This window comes from Erpetoichthys calabaricus, chromosome 18 (genome assembly GCF_900747795.2).
Source record: "Erpetoichthys calabaricus chromosome 18, fErpCal1.3, whole genome shotgun sequence".
Lineage (NCBI taxonomy): Eukaryota > Metazoa > Chordata > Cladistia > Polypteriformes > Polypteridae > Erpetoichthys > Erpetoichthys calabaricus.
Genome location: NC_041411.2, coordinates 2,473,501 through 2,493,812, shown reverse-complemented (window position 1 = coordinate 2,493,812; position 20,312 = coordinate 2,473,501). Strand labels below are relative to the sequence as shown.

General features: G+C 46.0%; 1 protein-coding gene across 1 annotated transcript in view; it reads left to right on the top strand.

Moving 5' to 3' along the window:
• Positions 1–20,312, top strand: part of LOC127526277 (mediator of RNA polymerase II transcription subunit 13-like) — a 257,111-nt gene that overhangs the window by 86,954 nt on the left and 149,845 nt on the right. The window contains exon 4 of the mRNA XM_051921384.1: positions 3,482–3,654. Within this exon, the coding sequence (XP_051777344.1) occupies positions 3,482–3,654 (173 nt within the window). The remainder of the gene's footprint in view (positions 1–3,481; positions 3,655–20,312) is intronic.

Here is a 20,312-nt window from a genome sequence, read left to right as displayed (position 1 = left end):
TGCACGTGCTAAATAAAACTAAAAATATTAGATGTGAATCAAAGTGAAACAGATAAATAAAACAGGACAAAACATAAATGATAGTGACGCTAAATAACCCAGCTGTGTAAAGATCATAACGAGGGGCGTCTCCTCTACCAGCGGGCTGCTCAGTCCATGGCCTTGAGGCCCTGTAGCTGTAGGCTCGGCCTCCCACTTTTATTTTGTTAACGCTTGCAGTCTTTAGTGGGCTGGCGTCTCGTGATTTTAACGTGCACTCCGGTTAGTCAGTAATGATAAGCTCACATACGTCACCCCTCCACGATCAGACCTGCTTCTTCCATTTTGGCGTTGGCGTCTCTGACGCGTCATTCCCAACAGTCAACTTCTATTCTGACTCGTGGTTATCATCAGAGCAGTGACAATGCACCTCGTCTCTCGACAGTTCTGCTAAGAAAGCTTTTTTGAACAAAGAATACAACAAGAACCTGCCTCCCCCAATCACACAACGTTTGAGACCCCTCAGCTGTTTCAGATGCTACAGGCATCATGACAAGATAAGATAAGGCAGGACGAAAAAGGACATGGCCTGCATGATGGATGGTACCTGGAGGGAGAGCTGCAGTCTGTGGAGGCCTGAAGAGGTACAACGGGACCCAGACTCATTTGGGGGTCCAGACGGAGCCTTTTAAATGAACAGCAAGCAAGAAGGTGGTCCCTCGATGAGAGGAGTCCAACCTGACGTCGTTATCAGTGAAACAGTGACTATCACAGGCAACAAGTTTAAATGTTCAGGGCGCGGGGCTCCGTTTTCAAATCCAGCCTGCCCTCTGCTGCGGCGTGGGATACGTTTTGTAATTGCTGGAGGTCCTGTCAGAGTATGCAAGGCCCTTGAGATTACAGGATCTTCATTTGGTTTCGACTGGACTTTTTACCAATGAAATGAGCTTTCGTCCCGTTTGTGTAGCACCCCAGTTAAAAAGATCAGTGAGGAAGGCCAGTGTCCTGAGCTCAGGCAGATCTACTCACCAATCGTGACGCTGGAGAGTGGCGACGTGTTGCATGTTGATGAGCACACGCAAGTAAGAATTGCACTGGTCTCTGCAGTGCGTAGAGAGAAGAAAGCGGGGTCCGGACAGAGTCGGGACAGTGAGGACCCCATAAACCTGTTAAATGCCTTCGTTAGTTTGAAGCTGCCAGGTTATTAGGTTCACACACACCCCACCCCATCTTCCTCTTCTTCTTCTTTCATCTGCTCCTGTTAGGGGTCACCACTGAAGGTCACCTTCTTCCATATCTTTCTGTCCTTGTCATCTTGCTCTGTCACCCCCATCACCTGCATGTCTCCTCTCACCACATCCATAAACCTTCTCTTAGGCCTTCTTCTTCTCCTTTATTGTTTATTAAAGAAATATTCCCCCCTAAAGGATCATTTCTTTAGTTTTACTTATGCCAAGTAGTATGTAGTAGTATTCATGAGCAATTGAAATATTGACTATTCAAACTCAGTGGCATTGATACAGCACTGGACAGCAGCAGACGATGTAACTTCTGGTAACTTGTGTCACTCTTGTATGCTCAAAACGTGACAAATGTGTGCTTTTTTTTTGCTAAAATGTTATTAACGGTCACTTCCTGGAATTTCTGCATTGAAATCGGCAAGGAAGGCGTCATGCCCACAACGCTGTGCGTTACAACTGAAGGTCGGTCATTGGAGAAGAAGCCTGTCTATGGCTCAGATGCACTGCATTGTGGGTGGTGATGCCCTCCCTGTAGGAGAGAGAGGGGGTAGTCTAGGTGATAAACCCCCTTGGTGTAGTCCTGCAGACCCCCATGGCTGGAGGTTTTTTACTCCTGTCCATTTCACATTCGCCACATCCTTCTGCTTTTACTTCATCACCTTGTTTGACCGTCTGGCCTCCCTATAAATTGTAAATATTTCCCGTTTTACTTTAACTTTACCTTTTTTTCCTGTAGATGACATTAAATCCACGTCTTTAACAGGAATTTACAAGGCCACATGGTTAAAAACGCTGCTCAGGTGGGCTTGCGGGGCCTCAAAAGCCTTCATGGCTTGTTAGTTGTCGAGGGTCCGTGACTAATTGGAGGTCACTTGTCTTAAACGTTAAGATTTTTGAAAGACGTTCCTGATGGAGAGCTCAACACTCTCTTCAGGTCTCAGACCAAGATGGAGAGCCGGTGTGGGATTTTACTGACAAATTCATTAGAATGTGCAGAAGATGCGGACATGAGGTTGTTATTAATGTAATGGACATGTTTGTTCACTGTACACTCGCCGGCCACTTTATTAGGTCCACCTCACTAGTAGCGGGTTGGACCCCCTTCTGCCTTCAGAAATGCCGTAATTCTTCATGGCATGAATTCAGAAAGGTGCTGGAAACATTCCCCAGGGATTTCGGTCCACATTGACATGAAAACATCACACAGTTGCAAGAGATTTGTCGGCTGCATATCCATAATACAAATCTCCTATTCCACCACATTCCAAAGATTGAGATCAATGGACTATGGAGGCCACAGGAATACAGTGAACTCATTGTCAAGTCTGAGATGATGAGAGCTTTGTGACATGGCATGTTATCCTGCTGGAAGGAGCCATCAGCAGATCATCATAAAGGGATGGACACGGTCAGCAACAATACTCAGGTAGGCTGTGGCATTTAAATGATGCTTAGTTGGTACTAAGGGGGCCAAAATGTGCCAAGAAAATATCTCCCACACCATTACTACACCACCACCAGCAGAGTAAACGGTTGATATTAAAGCAGGACGGATCCATGTGTTCATGTTGTTGATGTCACATTCTGACCCTACCATCCGAATGTCAAAGCAGAAATCGAGACTCATCAGACCAAATGTACCAATCTTCTATTGTCCATTTTTGGTGAGGCCGTGTGAATTGCAGCCTTAGTTGCCTTTTATTAGCTGACAGGAGTGGCACCCGGTATGGGCTCCTACTGCTGTTGCCCAACTACTTCAAGGTTCAATGTGCTGTGCATTCAGAGAGGCTCTTCTGCATACCTCAGTTGTAACAAATGCTTTTTTGAGTTACTGTTGATTTTCTATCAGCTCAAACCCATATGGCCATTCTCCTCTGACTGCTGAGAACAACAAGGCTTTTTAGCTCAGACAACTGCCACTCCCTGGAAATTTCTCATTTTTTAGAGCCACTCTGTAAACCATAGAGATGGTTGCACCTGAAACCCCCAGAAGATCAACAGTTCCTGAAATAGCAACTTGTTTGGCACCAACAACCATGCCATGTTCAAAGTCACTTCAGTCCCCTTTCTCCCCCATTTTGATGCTCAGCAGGTCATCTCGACGATGTCTACAGCCCGAAATGCACTGAGGTGCTGCCATGTGATTGGCTGATCTGATTTTTGAGTGTACCTAATAAAGTGGCCGGTGGGTGCGCGCCTCCGTAATTCTGCACAATCATTTCTAGATAAAGTGACATGTTGCTTTTTTCTCTCTTTCACAGTTCACTTGCCTCGAGCAGCACAGCAGCGAGCTGGTGTGGTGGCAGATGTGGCACGCGCACCTCTCCTGGCATGGGCCTGCCTTGTACTGGTGGTCATCAAAGGAGAGGCCGTCGGATGAAGACAAGGAGGGAAGATGAACAAAATACACAAGTCAGACGTGACTTCTCCCAAGGTAAATTTGAAACCGTAAACTAATCCGCGATTGAATGTCGTTACGAGTTTGCAAATTCGCCAAAGCTTCTCAAAGGGAGGTTTACCAAATCTCAAAAGTGTGTGCAGTCTGCTGTGTCTGAAACACGTCGACGAACATGAAAGTGTCCTCTGAAGGGTTTCAGTCCAAGTCGGTGGCCTGGCAGCCCAGTTGTTTCTTGCAGTGCCAGTGGGTGTCTTATGAATTGGATGCTGACGCGCCATAAAGCTGGAGAATTTCCATCGGCTCATTGGAGGTAATTGTCATCTCTCAGGCAGGGGTTCAGATTTTGTTTTGTGCACCCTTCTTTCTTTCTTTGTTTGGTTTTATCCATGTATGTAAGCTGCCTTTATTATGTCCCATGTGTTTTGTGGGTGGTCCCCCAAGAGGCGCGGCCCGCCACCTGCCAATCCACCCTTGTCTCCCACAATTCCTGGTGGATCATTTTGAATGTGCTTAGGAGTATTTGGTGAGTTGCTGTGAGTTTTCTGCGTTTACCTCTTTTATTTTTTGGATATTTTGGAACCTCTGCTGTGTTTTCTGACTACGCCTGCCATTCTGCATTTGGACTTGGTTTGCCTTAGATTGCCTTGCTGTTTACGTCACTCCTTTATGTCTTTGCACTCAACAGAGCTTCATGTCATGTGGGAGCATTTCCATCAAGTACAAAGGCGATTCATTGTGAGTTATTGGTGTTTTGCTGTGCTTGTGACTTTTGTATTTTTTTTGGACTTTTGACTTTCTTGCTCTTTGGATTCTGCATTGTTTGACCTTGGCTGCCTTTGTTTCAGGTAATTCCATTTTGCCTTTTGTTTCCACGGAGTGGAATCCTTTTTCTGAGGACTAAATCTTTTATTATATGAAGGTTTTGTGCTTGCTGTTATGACTAGCTGGGCTTTGATGGGGATATCCCCCTCTAGTGGGCACCATTGGAAGTGTGTGGGACTACGTGCCTGGGACCCGTAGTTCACAATAGCGTTGTGCTCAGGTTTGAAGATTAAAATGACGTAAAAATCCTAGTTGTGGGTAAAGTCGTCACGCGTGTCTTGGCATTGCCATTTTGCATCTGTAATCATTTATTTTATGAAATGAATCGAATTGTAAAAGATAGCCCAGCCACAGACAGACATGACATCAAATGTCTACAACACACGTGTTTATTTACAAAGTGTACAAACTGGTTCCACCAACTCACACACGACTACTCCGTCCTTTTCCTCTCTTCGGCCGCCTCCTACTGTCCGTGCACAGTGGTGCATTGTGGTGCATCTTGGTGTGGAACATTTGCAGCGTGTCCCCCATTTTGAAAGCACTCTGGTTAGGGTGAGGATGAAGTGACTGTGAGGCGTCATCAGATCTGATTTTACCGGCGAGGTGCGGATGACGTGTGTTACGCTGTAAAGCACAGAAGTGCAAACAAGACTTTAGGGAGCAGTATCCCTATGAAACCCCCCAGCAAAGTCTTTTTAGTGAGCTTCACGTTTCTCAAACGCTAAATCGCCTGCAAAATGCATTTGGTGTCAGTTCCGCATAACTGTATACTCTTAGAGTTGTGGTTTTGTTTTTTTTAATATATTTTTCTCCATGGACTCCTGCCGTCTACACTTATTTTAGTGTCTGTGAGGCTCTTGAGTGTGAATGTGAATTCACAAGAGTTACAAAATTTTGTGCACTGTTTTGTCCGCCATTCTGTATTTTTCGTTATCGCCGCCATTTTAGGTTGCCGCCATAGCTCTGCTTCACGCGTGGCCTCGGAGGTTGCCACATTCGGGTAACAACGCAACAAGATGAAAAGTCATTCCAGGTTTCAGTTTCTTATCCGAGTTGCGGATTCAAAGCCCCTTCGTCAAATCGCCTTTTGTCCTATCATGTTCTGGTTTTGACCTTTTCCCTCTTGAATCTTTCCCCCGCGGTTTTTGGCATTTGATGCCCGTGCCGCTTGATCTCCCGGTTTTCCGCTCTCAAACACGACCTCACGCGTGCGAATCGAAACTCACTCGTTTAGCTCATCGCTGTCCACCGTTTATAAACCTGAGCGTCGTTTTATCGTGGACGGCTCACTTATACGTTTCAAAAGGTCTTTTAACAACGATGCCACACAAAGCTCAACCTTCCTTGAGTAAACATCAGGTGAAGATGATTGGGAGATGAAGAGAAGTGCAGCGAGTCTGCAAAATGGTGAGAAGCTAAGCCTACCGATGGGTTCTTGATTTTCTTATTTAATTTTGTCGATTTATTTTGTGTTTTATTTTTTCTTAGTTTCTTCTTCACAGCTGAGAATACTTAGCATTGTGAAAACAATCTGATGCCAAGATAATGTTTGTAATTCCCCCCCCCACACCCTTTCTCAAAACAGTAGTTGAAGGCCCTCACGTTCTTAGTTCTTAACATTTAACATGGCAGAGCCTCTCTGCTGAGGGATCACTTTCTGTTCTTGTGTTGTTCTCTGAAGGCAGTCAGGTATCATTTCAAGCTTTGACTTCTCTCTGTTGCTCGTAATCTCGGATGTTGTTTCTGTGTTTATGTGGCTCTCACTCTCTGCTCACGGTTGACTTGCTATGCGTGTACGTTTGTTCTTCAAGCGTATGCTGCTCTCTAGTTTGTCTCCTCAGTACAGCTTGGCGGCACCCTATCAGTGGTTCCCCCACCCCCTCAAGTCCACCCCTTGTTGTGGCCCATTCTTAATACTCTGTTGATTTTCCACACACCAGCATGCACTCCTGCTGGGGCACCCGAGGTCCACTTTGCTGTAAGCGGCTGCCCCTCAATGTTTAGTGTTGCCCATTCTCCCTTTTTAAATACACACAATTAAAAACGAACTGCTGGTGATGCCCGTCACTTATGCGAAAGCATGTATAGTATATATGCTGCCTATAACCATCCTTTTTTATGTAAGTAACAACATTATTTTTGTCTATTTAATGCTCACGTTGTGTTTTGTCATGGAATCACCCCACCATCCTTCTTAGTCTGGGCATTTGCACTGTGGCAACTGCAAGTGGTTAGCTGTAAACCCACAATGTCTGCATTGCGAAGTCCCTGAGAAGTACGCTGAGAAATCCTGTTGCTCACAGTGGTTCTGCTTGGCGTAGTCGGCAGGATTTGCACTGTGAGGCGGTCAGAGTATAGCGGCTGGGCAATGCAAAAGTGAGGGAGTGCTCAGCTTACACCACCAGGAAGCGCCCCACTTCCAGTACTCGTACCTGTGCACTATGAGATGCCCACGGCATAGAAGAGAGAGTTGCATGTGAGGGCCTTTGAAAGCCAGGTGTTCAGTTACCACAGTGCATACAGTGCATCCGGAAAGTATTCCCAGCGCATCACTTTTTCCACATTTTGTTATCTTACAGCCTTATTCCAAAATGGATTAATTTTTTTCCTCAGAATTCTACACACAACACCCCATAATGACAACGTGGAAAAAGTTCACTTGAGGTTTTTGCAAATTTATTAAAAATCAGAAAACTGAGAAATCCCATGTCCATAAGTATTCACAGCCTTTGCTCAATACTTTGTCAATGCACCTTTGGCAGCAATTCCAGCCTCAAGTCTTGTTGAATATGATGCCACAAGCTTGGCACACCTATCCTTGGCCAGTTTCGCCCACTCCTCTTTGCAGCACCTCTCAAGCTCCATCAGGTTGGATGCACAGCCATTTTAAGATCTCTCCAGAGATGTTCAATCGGATTCAAGTCTGGGCTCTGGCTGGGCCACTCAAGGACATTCACAGAGTTGTCCTGAAGCCACTCCTTTGATATCTTGGCTGTGTGCTTAGGGTTGTTGTCCTGCTGAAAGATGAACTGTCGCCCCAGTCTGAGGTCAAGAGCACTCTGGAGCAGGTTTTCATCCAGGATGTCTCTGTACATTGCTTCAGTCATCTTTCCCTTTATCCTGACTAGTCTCCCAGTTCCCCACAGCATGATGCTGCCACCACCATGCTTCACTGTAGGGATGGTATTGGCCTGGTTATGAGCGGTGCCTGGTTTCCTCCAAATGTGACGCCTGGCATTCACACCAAAGAGTTCAGTCTTTGTCTCATCAGACCAGAGAATTTTCTTTCTCATGGTCTGAGAGTCCTTCAGATGCCTTTTGGCAAACTCCAGGTGGGCTGCCATGTGCCTTTTACTAAGGAGTGGCTTCTGTCTGGCCACTCTACCATACTGGCCTGATTGGTGGATTGCTGCAGAGATGGTTGTCCTTCTGGAAGGTTCTCCTCTCTCCACAGAGGACCTCTGGAGCTCTGACAGAGTGACCATCGGTTCTTGGTCACCTCCCTGACTAAGGCCCTTCTCCCCCGATCGCTCAGTTTAGATGGCCGGCCAGCTCTAGGAAGAGTCTTGGTGGTTTCGAACTTCTTCCACTTACGGATGATGGAGGCCACTGTCCTCATTGGGACCTTCAAAGCAGCAGAAATTTTTCTGTAACCTTCCCCAGATTTGTGCCTCGAGACAATCCTGTCTCGGAGGTCTACAGACAATTCCTTTGACTTCATGCTTGGTTTGTGCTCTGACATGAACTGTCAGCTGTGGGACCTTCTATAGACAGATGTGTGCCTTTCCAAATCAGGTCCAGTCAACTGAATTTACCACAGGTGGACTCCAATGAAGCTGCAGAAACATCTCAAGGATGATCAGGGGAAACAGGAGGCACCTGAGCTCAATTTAGAGCTTCATGACAAAGGCTGTGAATACTTATGTACATGTGCTTTCTCAGTTTTTTTATTTTTAATAAATTTGCAAAAACCTCAAGTAAACTTTTTTCACGTTGTCATTATGGGGTGTTGTGTGTAGAATTCTGAGGAAAAAAATGAATTGAATCCATTTTGGAATAAGGTTGTAACATAACAAAATGTGGAAAAAGTGATGAAGCGCTGGGAATACTTTCTGGATGAACTGTATTTCCAAACATCGTGGTGTGACTCCATGACAAAATGTATGGACACTTTCTTCGGGGTCACGCTGCCTCACAGTAAAGCCAGAATAAAGCAAGGACTACCGGTGATGACAATGACATTTGTTTTGGATACCCTTAGTAGAAGTCGCCTTTTCAAATGAGTCAGGGTGCCACTGGCGCAGTTTTCAAGTTCAGGTCCTTGCACAAGGGGCCCGCTGGAGTAGGACCCCTTCCGGCAGTAACCGTCCAGATAACAACGCAGATCCTTAGCCACTGAGCCACCACTCCATGCTCTCCAACCCACTTACTTGAATTTGGGGTAACAGCTGTGGGCACAAGACAGGATGCCAGTCCATTGTGAATTACAGCGGGTACAGCATTTAAGGTTGGGGAAGCGAGTCGAAGCTGACCTGACGTTCATCCTGTAAATTGGGGCGACCCTTGAGCTTGAGGCTTCACGTGTCTGTGTGCATTCACATTGAGCCGCCAGTCGGCGTCAGGCGTGCAGGTATCAAGGACTGGCACAGAATGTTTATCCAAGTGAGTTATTTATTAGCCTCAGATCTTCCCGTATACAGAACGGCGCACTCTTATATAGAATTTAAACATCGGAGAAAAATGTGAAGTATGCGGACCGTGTATTAATGAGCCTGTAATATATTTAGAACATCTGCTCCCGCGGACAGGTGGCTTTGTTGGTGGACGGGTGCAGAATGGTTCAGGTCATCCCCCTTTTGGCGGTCTTTAGAGGAGTCAGCACTGCGGCATCAAGACGCAGGCCGAGCGACTGGCCGCTCCACGTGTTGCCACAGGCACAGTGAAGTCGCCTCGTGCAGAGACGCTTGTCTTTCACTGTGAACACCACACAGCCCGAGGACCCCTGAGCTCTAATCCCTTTTGCTACGGTGCTACTGATAGATTTATTCTCCTTATCGCCTTTCGATATTTATAGCCTCGGATTCCACATGTTACATTTATCTCAGCGTGAAATATGTCTGCCACTGCCGTAAACTTTGAGTTAAATGCTTTGAGATTGTGCTGAAATATTAGTTTGGTGTCCATCCATCTCTCTGACCACTGGGCACAAGGTGGGAGCCAACTCCGTCATGCATGTTCAATCAGTGGCACGGTGCTTGGAAACCGCGTTTGGATTCCCCCCAAAACCCCACCATTGTCTGCACAGGTTGGGTTTTCCTCCCTCATCCCCAAGGACATGGGGGTTAGGCTGGGCTGGTGGGCACTCTTTGGCAGGGCTAATTCCTGACTTGCGCCCAGTACTGCTGTGACACTCCCTCCATGATCCTGACCTGGATTAAGCAGATCTGAAGATGTTAATACCATTTTCAAAGCATGCTTAACCCTGTGGGGCCCATCCTAGCAAGCATAGGATGCCAGGCAGGAACAATCCCCTGGACAGGATGCCACGCACACTGGAACAATCTACGCCAACAGCAGGCCTATTGGGAGTGTGGGACAAAGGAAACCGACGCAGACACGGGGAGAACATGCAAACTCCGCGTAGGTGGGACACGTAGTGCGAGACTGAAGAATAAAACTGCCATCCTCATAGCCACCTGCCAGTCTGCTACCCCAGTTCAGTGAGCTGGCATAAGGGCCTGAGCGCCAGTCTGGAGCTCCCAGTAAGCCTGACCTGCACCTCTCTGGAGACAATGCAGGCTGCAGATGTCCTCCCTCTTTGTTGACCACCTGCTTACTTGTACCATTTGAAGTTCTTTTGTTTGTCTGTCTGTCTGTTTTTATTTATTTACTTTTGCTAAAGTGTGCCATTTTCCTGAGAGTCGCTGAGCCCAGCCATATAGTCCATGATAACAAAGCTGGTGCTGTGACCTCTGGCCGTCTGCTGAAGCTGCGGCTGACAGTTTATTGATAGCATCAAGGCACACGTCCCTGACTCCACGGGGAGAGCTGGTCACTCCGACCATGGTAGCTATCCTGGGTGGTCAGACAAGGCCCGAAACAAGAGGCAGACATTACTTCCTGGGGTCCTGTCCTTAATGTGGACCGCCTGCCTCGCATCACTGCTTCAAGGATCCTACATTTAGGGAGATCAATATCTCTCAGCCAACAGCTCCGTACATCCCAGAGGACGCCCCGCTATTGACGTCGGCCGGTGTTAAGAGAAACAGAGGAGACGTTCTGCGACAAAGTGTCCTTTCAGTGTTCACTCAGTGTCATGTAAAAAGGCAGAGGCGCAGGCGGGCCCAGCGGCAGGACGTCACACCGGGCTGGAAGTGCGAAGTCAAGAACAAGTTAAATAAACTGAAAGGGGGGAGCGAAGAAACGTACTTAAATAAAAAACAGAAAACGGAATAAAGAAAAGCTGAAAGAGTCACAGATAAAGAAGGGAAAAAGTGAAAACAAGGAATAGAGAACAAAAAGTTAATGAGGTTAAAGTGAAAGAAGAAGAAAAAGTACAATTGATGAGAAATTAAGAAAGTTTAAAAGAGGGGAAGTAAACAGAAACTGAGAAAAAGTCCGAATATTAAAATGAAATTTTAAGCAAGAAATTAGGAAAAGGTTTAAAACAATTAGAAACACGATAAAGGGAGATGAGAAAATAAAAACTACACACAATTTGAACTGAGAAATCAGAGTAAAGAATTAAGAAAAAGGTTAAAAAATGTAAATTTTGATAAAGAGGAATAAGAAATTGAGAATAACTAAATAAGATTTAAACTGAGAAAACAGCGTAACAAATTAAGAAAAAGATAAAAAAGTAAAATATGAAAAAAGGGAGTGAGAAACTGAGAAAAACAAAATAAAGTAAAATTAAAGTGATTAAGAAATTAAAGTTTAAAAAAAGGAAAGAGGGAAAATAAACTGAGAAAACGTCAGAATATTAAAATGTCATTTTAAGCAATAAATTAGGAAAAAGTTAACAATTAGAAACAAGAAAAAAGGGAGATGAGAAAATAAAAACTACACACAATTTGAACTGAGAAATCAGAGTAAAAAATTAAGAAAAAGGTTAAAAAATGTAAATTTTGATAAAGAGCAATGAGAAATTGAGAAAAATCTATCTATCTATCTATCTATCTATCTATCTATCTATCTATCTATCTATCTATCTATCTATCTATCTATCTATCATATAGTACCTTTCATATCTATCTATCTATCTATCTATCTATCTATCTATCTATCTATCTATCTATCTATCTATCTATCTATTATATAGTGCCTTTCATATCTATCTATCTATCTATCTATCTATCTATCTATCTATCTATCTATCTATCTATCATATAGTACCTTTCATATCTATCTATCTATCTATCTATCTATCTATCTATCTATCTATCTATCTATCTATCTATCTATCTATTATATATCGTCTTTCTATCTATCTATCTATCTATCTATCTATCTATCTATCTATCTATCTATCTATCTATCTATCTATTATATAGCGTCTTTCTATCTATCTATCTATCTATCTATCTATCTATCTATCTATCTATCTATTAAATAGCGTCTTTCTATCTATCTATCTATCTATCTATCTATCTATCTATCTATCTATCTATCTATCTATCTATCTATCTATTATATAGTGCCTTTCATATCTATCTATCTATCTATCTATTATATAGTGCCTTTCATATCTATCTATTATATAGTGCCTTTCATATCTATCTATCTATTTGTCTGCGTTAGGACTGTAACCTTGTCACAGCACTCAGTCATAGTAGCCGTCTTGTTTCACAGCCCCACATTAACATTATTATTATTACTTACTCGCCGTCCCCGGCAGCTCCACCCATGTAGTAGTGAAACAGGACAGACTTTAAAAATTCATTAAAAAATGGCAAGCAGAAGGTGGTGGGTACACTCCATTGTCAAACATTGGCACTGTCTCTGATTGTGTTCAGCTCTGACAGGAGAGCGCCCCCCCCACGTGGAGAGAAGGGCACGTGGCTGATGTGCAGCTACCCCCTAAAACACACGGAGCTCTGATCTCGCTCTTGGAAATCTCAAACGTTACTCCTCAACAATGTCTACATGATAACGTCTGCTGAACAAACAGGTGTCGCTAGCTAAGCAGAGGTGAGGTGCGCTCCAACACATGGCGACAGGGACAGCAACTCGAACGGAGGGTGGTGGTGAGTGAGGAGCCTCTGTCTCAGATTAGTGTGAATAAATCGCTCCTGTAAGCAAACTCTGATTCTTAGCGCGATGAGAGAAGTCGCAAAATCATCTGGAATGTTCAAGCAAATTCTACAAAAAAACCTGATCTAAATCCGTGAAGTAGATCTCTCGTGAAAAGCAGACAGACAGGCATTGGATTCTTTATGTACTGTTTATAGAGATTACTTGACTGAAGCCCTTATCCAAGGCAGCTGACAGCACTTGAGACCCACTTGGTTCCATTTCTTTTGGTTTTCTAATTGGCGCCCAAGCAGGTGAGGGGACCTGCTGGGGGTCACATGTGTGTCAGTGGCGGGGTTTGAACCCACGTCCTCAGGTTTTGAAGTCCACGGCCTCAACCACTACGCCACACTGCCCGTCCACTCCATGGCTCGAAGCGCAGAATGTCGGTGAGACGCGCCGTGAACAAACGAGCGTAACTGAAAACTTGAAGGAATGGCCGCGCTCCATACTAAGAGACATGGCCTCCCTCTGCACGCCGGCCGTTTGTGTGTCTCTCATGGAGTTCAAAAATAAACAGAGTGGGGAGACTCGGGAGAGACAGATAACGGCAAGCTCCGTGATAAGAGGTTCTTCCCTTATTTAGGGAGGGCAGGGAGAGCTGCCATTTGGAATCCAGGAACTGCGGCACCTCTGACCTCAGGAGCACCAGCAATCGCCAGCATGGCCACCTCTCTCTCTCTCCCTCTGTCTCTCTCCTTCTCTCCCTCACTCTCTTTCTCTCTCACTCTCTCTTTCTCTCTCTCTCCCTCACTCATTCACTCTCTCACACTCTCTCTCTCCGTCGGTCTGACATTTTTTTTTAATAATACGCCAAGTCGAATTCCAGGCTCCTCCTGTAGGTGTCGATCTTTGGCCAGGACGCTGCTCATTTATCTCACTTAAGGCCGCCGCGGCCCCGTGGGTCATAAGATCATTTCTTTATCTTCATGGCTGAAGGATGCCGTTGCTGCACCTCGCCTTCAGACGGTCTCAGACATCACAAAGGGTCCAGGACGCCTTGCTCTTGTAACGTGCGTCCCACCGTACTCTCAAAGGCTTCGCCCGTTATCTCCTCGTATGTAATAAAACACAAGGACGAGGGATGGAAGGGGCAATGAAAGGATACAGAAACGGCTCGGGAGAGACCCTCGAGGATTTTCCTACAATATATTCCATATGGGTGAAAAATGCAGGTGGAGCAGTCGGCCTTCGGAGCGGAGCACACGTCTGGGGAGCGTTCCCACAGAAAGGGGGTGGAGGGGCTTATCAGTCTGTGGGCAGCGGCGCAGCTGGAAGGCATTTACTGGGATTGGGGGGGGGGGACATGCACTCCTGCATTTGTAGACGCGAGACGGCCAGGAGACCCTGCCTGCCGACGTGAGGAGCAAAACACGGGCTTGCCTTCTGTAGGCCGGAGGTGGCGTGCGGTGGCCGCTCTGGATGTTAGTCAATCCACCGCTTCACTCATTCATTCTTTCATTCGTGTCCGTGTTACGGACCACTCGTGTTTCAGTGTCTCTTATGTACCGTAAATAAACTGCGTGGTTGAACGTAACAAAGCAGACAAATCTGAACAAAGTGACGAGTCTCTGTAAGTTGCTGTGTTTGAATGAGGGAGTTGAACAGATAGGAGAATTAACATCATTTTAATACGGCGCCTTGCAGTGGGCTCAGAAAGCCTTCGGACCCCCTTCACTCTGTACATGCTTTATAATGCTGTGGGTTTCGTGTGAAATGGAGACATCTCCCCTTGTCTACCCATCAACCTACTGTCATTAACCCACAATGACAAAGTGACAGCATGTTGTCAGAAAGGTGTGCAAATGAATGAAAAATCGAAATCTGTCATTCCTAAAAGTATTCGAGACCCCTCACTCAGTACTCAGTACAAGCCCCTTTGCAAGTCTTCTTGGTGTGTCTTTACAGGCTTGGCACACTGCGATTTGGGCAGTTGAGCCCATTCTTCCTGGTAGATCCTGTTAGATTGGACGAGAAGTGTCTGTGAAGTGCCACCTTCAGGGCTGTCCACTCACGTTCACTGGGGTTCAAGTCGGGACCACCCAAGGATACTCCAGCATTATCTCACCTCTTTATTTTCTGGTTGTTGAGTCATCGGCCCAGTCTGAGGTCGCAGGTTTTCTTCTTAGTGTTTGGCTGCATTCATCCTTCCCTCACTTCTGACCAGTCTCCCTGTACCCATGGCATGATGGTAGCACCACCACGCTTCACCGTAGGGATGGGATGAAGCAGGTGCCTGGTCTTCACCAAACAGAGTTCTGCCCAAACTCTTCCATTCTGCTATCATTAGACCAGAGGACCTTTCTCCACCTGCAACTAGAGTCCAAGCAGGTTGCCATATACCATCTGCTCAAGAATGGCTCCCATCTAGACCCCCTACCCTAAGCACCACTGAGATGGTGGTCCTTCCAACAGGTTCTCCCCTCTCAGCTGAGCACTTCTGAAGCTCTTTGAGGCTGACCATTGGGTTCTTGATCACTTCCCTAACCAAAGCCCTTCTTGCCCAGTTTCTCAGTTTGGTGGAAAGGCCAACTCTAGAAAGGGTTTTGGTGGATCCAAACCTCTTCAGATTCCTAATTCTTGAGGCCACTGTGCTCCAGGGACACCCGGAACTTGTCAAATGGCTTGATCTTCTAACTCTGATCTGTGCCTCACCTCAGTTTGTTCATGGGGGTCTACAGAGAGTCCCTTGAACTTCATGGCTTGGGGGGACCCTCTATTCTATACGCAGGTCCACATGTGTGCCTTACTACACCACGTCCAGGCAGTTCACTTTGCCACAGGTGGAATTCTAGACTAGCGTGTCCTAACCTGAGGGCATTGCAGGTGGGCCGCAGCCAACCACGGGCGAAAGCCCCAAACTTGCCATTGCTGTGATGATCGCTAGCAGCAACATTGCAGGGGGGTCATGAGCAATCCTGGACCCCTGCTCTGATGATGGTGCTCAATTCACCAAGGAGTGAAGGCTCTGATGCCCCCGATTTGATGATTGTTCATGAATCACCGCGGGGGACTAATGGTGGGTTATGAACACACTGGCACGTGAAAAACTGGGTTGTGAAAACACAAAGGTATGGAAACAGAGTTCTTGAGACATCTCACAGAGAGCTGAGGGTCCTCCTGAGCACAATTTGAAGTGCCACAGCAGCAGAAGGTCTCAGTACTTCTAGGAGCGAGAGGTTTTAGTTTGTTATTTCTGAAAGCGGGTGGTCACTGGCTGCCATGGTGCACTCCTGGGGCAGAGCCAGCGGGGGCTTCCTTTACGTTGTCACTTTTACAGCAGCGTGGCTTCCAGAACTTTGTTTGCCCCCCTGGTATCAGGCTCTCCCACAGACCAAAGACACATCAGCGGGTGAACTGGCATCCATGAAGTGGTAAATGCGGAGGCTGTGTGCCGTCTTGTCCGGGGTTATGTCCTGCCTCAGCCCAGCTGTTGCTCTGAAGTGGCTTTGAGGTTTTGGGAGTTGGCTTGGCTGGAGACCACTCTATTTTGGGAGCAGTCGTCTCTGTAGAGAGCTGCTCGCCTCGTCACCCTTGTCTTGGCGCGCATGTCTGAAGTGGACTGTGCTCAGGTATGCGAGTTTCCAAACTGCTGGCCGCTGCACCGTTGGGATGTTTAGTGGAACACTTGTGCCGTTATGTCCGTCACTCAGCAGCACATAAACATCAGTTAGTGATTCCTGAGCTCCGAGCTCTGTGATCTTCGGCCAGCTGTTTGTTGATCTTACTGAGCAGCCGTCAGAAACACCTGGGAGATGAGGGACACGCAAGGGCATCGACTTGGGTGGGGACGGCGTTCTGTCTTCACGAAGATGACGATGGTGGTGGTGCTGCAAAGAAGAAGAAGAAGAAATGACCCTTTGGGGGCCTTACTACCCACTAAACACTGACATAGAGGGCATTGATCTTTTAAAGACTAATGCCATGCCAAAGTGTAATATCATTAAATAATGTGTTTTCATTTTTATATTATATATATTTGTCTGTCTGCCGTTTATAACAGCTGTGGGCAGCACAAGGTGCTCTAGCTCTGTCCACACTGCCTGTGTTGTGACCAACAGGACTTGGCCTGCCTGTGGCCATGGGCTCCTCCATGATAGATAGATAGATAGATAGATAGATAGATAGATAGATAGATAGATAGATAGATAGATAGATAGATAGATAGATAGATAGATAGATAGATAGATAGATAGATAGCCCCTTGATACACACGTCTGGTAGATCAGCAGGAGACTCTGCCCTTCATGTCTGCCTGTCATATACTGACTGATGTACATACTGTATCTCTCTATTATATAGCGCCTTTAACATCTATCTATCTATCTATTATATAGTGCCTTTTATCTATCTATCTATCTATCTACCTATCTATCTATCTATCTATCTAGGGCGGAGTGGTGGCTCTGAGGCTAGGGATCTGCACTGGCAATCGGAAGGTTGCCGGTTCGAATCCCGTAAATGCCAATAGGGACTCTGCTCTGTTGGGCCCTTCAGCAAGGTCCTTAACCTGCAATTGCTGAGCGCTTTGAGTAGTGAGAAAAGCGCTATATAAATGCAAAGAATTATTACAGTACATCCGGAAAGTATTCCCAGCGCTTCATCACTTTGTCCACATTTTGTTATGTTACAGCCTAATTCCAAAATGGATTAAATTCATTTTTTTCCTCAGAATTCTACACACAACACCCCATAATGACAATGTGAAAAAAGTTTACTTGAGGTTTTTGCAAATTTATTAAAAATAAAAAAACTGAGAAATCCCATGTCCATAAGTATTCACAGCCTTTGCTCAATGCTTTGTCGATGCACCTTTGGCAGCAATTCCAGCCTCAAGTCTTTTTGAATATGATGCCACAAGCTTGGCACACCTATCCTTGGCCAGTTTCGCCCATTCCTCTTTGCAGCACCTCTCAAGCTCCATCAGGTTGGATGCACAGCCATTTTAAGATCTCTCCAGAGATGTTCAATTGGATTCAAGTCTGGGCTCTGGCTGGGCCACTCAAGGACATTCACAGAGTTGTCCTGAAGCCACTCCTTTGATATCTTGGCTGTGTGCTTAGGGTCGTTGTCCTGCTGAAAGATGAACTGTCGCCCCAGTCTGAGGTCAAGAGCGCTCTGGAGCAGGTTTTCATCCAGGATGTCTCTGTACATTGCTGCAGTCATCTTTCCCTTTATCCTGACTAGTCTCCCAGTTCCCCACAGCATGATGCTGTCACCACCATGCTTCACTGTAGGGATGGTATTGGCCTGGTGATGAGCGGTGCCTGGTTTCCTCCAAACGTGACGCCTGGCATTCACACCAAAGAGTTCAATCTTTGTCTCATCAGACCAGAGAATTTTCTTTCTCATGGTCTGAGAGTCCTTCAGGTGCCTTTTGGCAAACTCCAGGCGGGCTGCCATGTGCCTTTTACTAAGGAGTGGCTTCCGTCTGGCCACTCTACCATACAGGCCTGATTGGTGGATTGCTGCAGAGATGTTTGTCCTTCTGGAAGGTTCTCCTCTCTCCACAGAGAACCTCTGGAGCTCCGACAGAGTGACCATCGGGTTCTTGGTCACCTCCCTGACTAAGGCCCTTCTCCCCTGATCGCTCAGTTTAGATGGCCGGCCAGCTCTAGGAAGAGTCCTGGTGGTTTTGAACTTCTTCCACTTACGGATGATGGAGGCCACTGTGCTCATTGGGACCTTCAAAGCAGCAGACATTTTTCTGTAACCTTCCCCAGATTTGTGCCTCGAGACAATCCTGTCTCAGAGGTCTACAGACAATTCCTTTGACTTCATGCTTGGTTTGTGCTCTGACATGAACTGTCAACTGTGGGACCTTCTATAGACAGGTGTGTGCCTTTCCAAATCAGGTCCAGTCAACTGAATTTACCACAGGTGGACTCCAATGAAGCTGCAGAAACATCTCAAAGATGATCAGGGGAAACAGGAGGCACCTGAGCTCAATTTGGAGCTTCATGGCAAAGGCTGTGAATACTTATGTACATGTGCTTTCTCAGTTTTTTTATTTTTAATAAATTTGCAAAAATCTCAAGTGAACTTTTTTCACGTTGTCATTATGGGGTGTTGTGTGTAGAATTCTGAGGAATAAAATGAATTTAATCCATTTTGGAATAAGGCTGTAACATAACAAAATGTGGAAAAAGTGATGAAGCGCTGTGAATACTTTCTGGATGCACTCTATCTATCTATCTATCTATCTATCTATCTATCTATCTATCTATCTATCTATCTATCTATCTATCTGTCTGTCTGTCTGTCTGTCTGTCTGTCTGTCTGTCTGTCTGTCTGTCTGGTAGTGTCTTTCCTTTCTCTGTCTCCTGATCTCGTTTATAGCGCCTTTCATCTGTCTGCCTCTTTCTTTTTAAGCTAGCACGGTCCCACTCTGTCTTGCTGGTGGCTCGTTGATGTCCTCTCCTCTAGTAACTTTGTTTCCTCTCCACTTCTTTGTCAGTTTAAGTCAGTCTGCCCGTTTATTTCTGGGGGTCCTTTCTGCCGAGTTCCCTTTGGCATTATTAAAGTTCATCTCATCTCTGTAATCTAATTATCTGGTGCCCATCGTATCGGCAGGGTCGTCTCGCTTTGAGGCTCTTTAAATTTCTCCCTCTGCGGTCTGTGGCTCCCCTCCTGCTCTCAGCATGTTGTCTTTCTCGGTCCTCCTTGTCACTGCCAGGCTGGACCCTCCGCCTTGCCACTGGGCAGCTGCCCGCCTTGTGCTGGATGTCTTGATCTGATTTGCGATTGAGTTCTGGTCTGATAAGAAACAGCAGCTGGCTTATTCAGGCGCGGTGCAAGGCACAGCAGCAACCAGTTGTGTTTGTTTAAAAATCGGATTTCATCCCGAGACCTCCAGAATTAATTACACGGCCCAGAATTTCCACTGGGACCCTCAACACCTCTTTATAGACGATGAATGAGGCAATTAGGGAAGGGAGCACAACCGTACAGAGCGAGCCTTAGATGGAGGCACAAACGTTGAAGAATGCGGAATACCCTCAAGCCCCACACTGGAAAAACAACAGTAAAAGTCTACGTGTCAAAGAAGTTATTCAATGCCAAAGAGCCATCAGCCATGTTAAAAAAATAAAGAAATAAATGTCAGAGGTGTCTGGGCTCGGTTTAGGGAAAACTCCGAATCTGCAAGAGTCAGCTACCTTCCGTGAAGAAAAGAGGTTTTTTCCCCCTCATGTATAATTCCGCATGTTTATATGCGCAGAAAGACCCGACACTGAGAAACAACGTTAAACACGTGCAGCGGGTGCTTGGCTTGAAGCTGTCACATGTGTGACCATAAATAACGCAAGCTGAAATGCTCGACATAAAGCTGCGATTCTCTCTCCGTCGGGTTTGAAGAAATCTCTCTCAGGAACTCCTTACTTGACTTTGTGACCTCCAGTAGAATCAGGGGGTCCGACTCTCTTATACCGGCAGTGGAAACACCCCAGTAATGAAATAATTCATTCAAAATACAAATCCCGGTTAACAGGTGCAATTAAAATGGTGAAAGAACACATCGCGCCATCAAGATTGAACCCGTGGGACCCCGATGTCTTACTCCCTGTCCCACTTCAGGG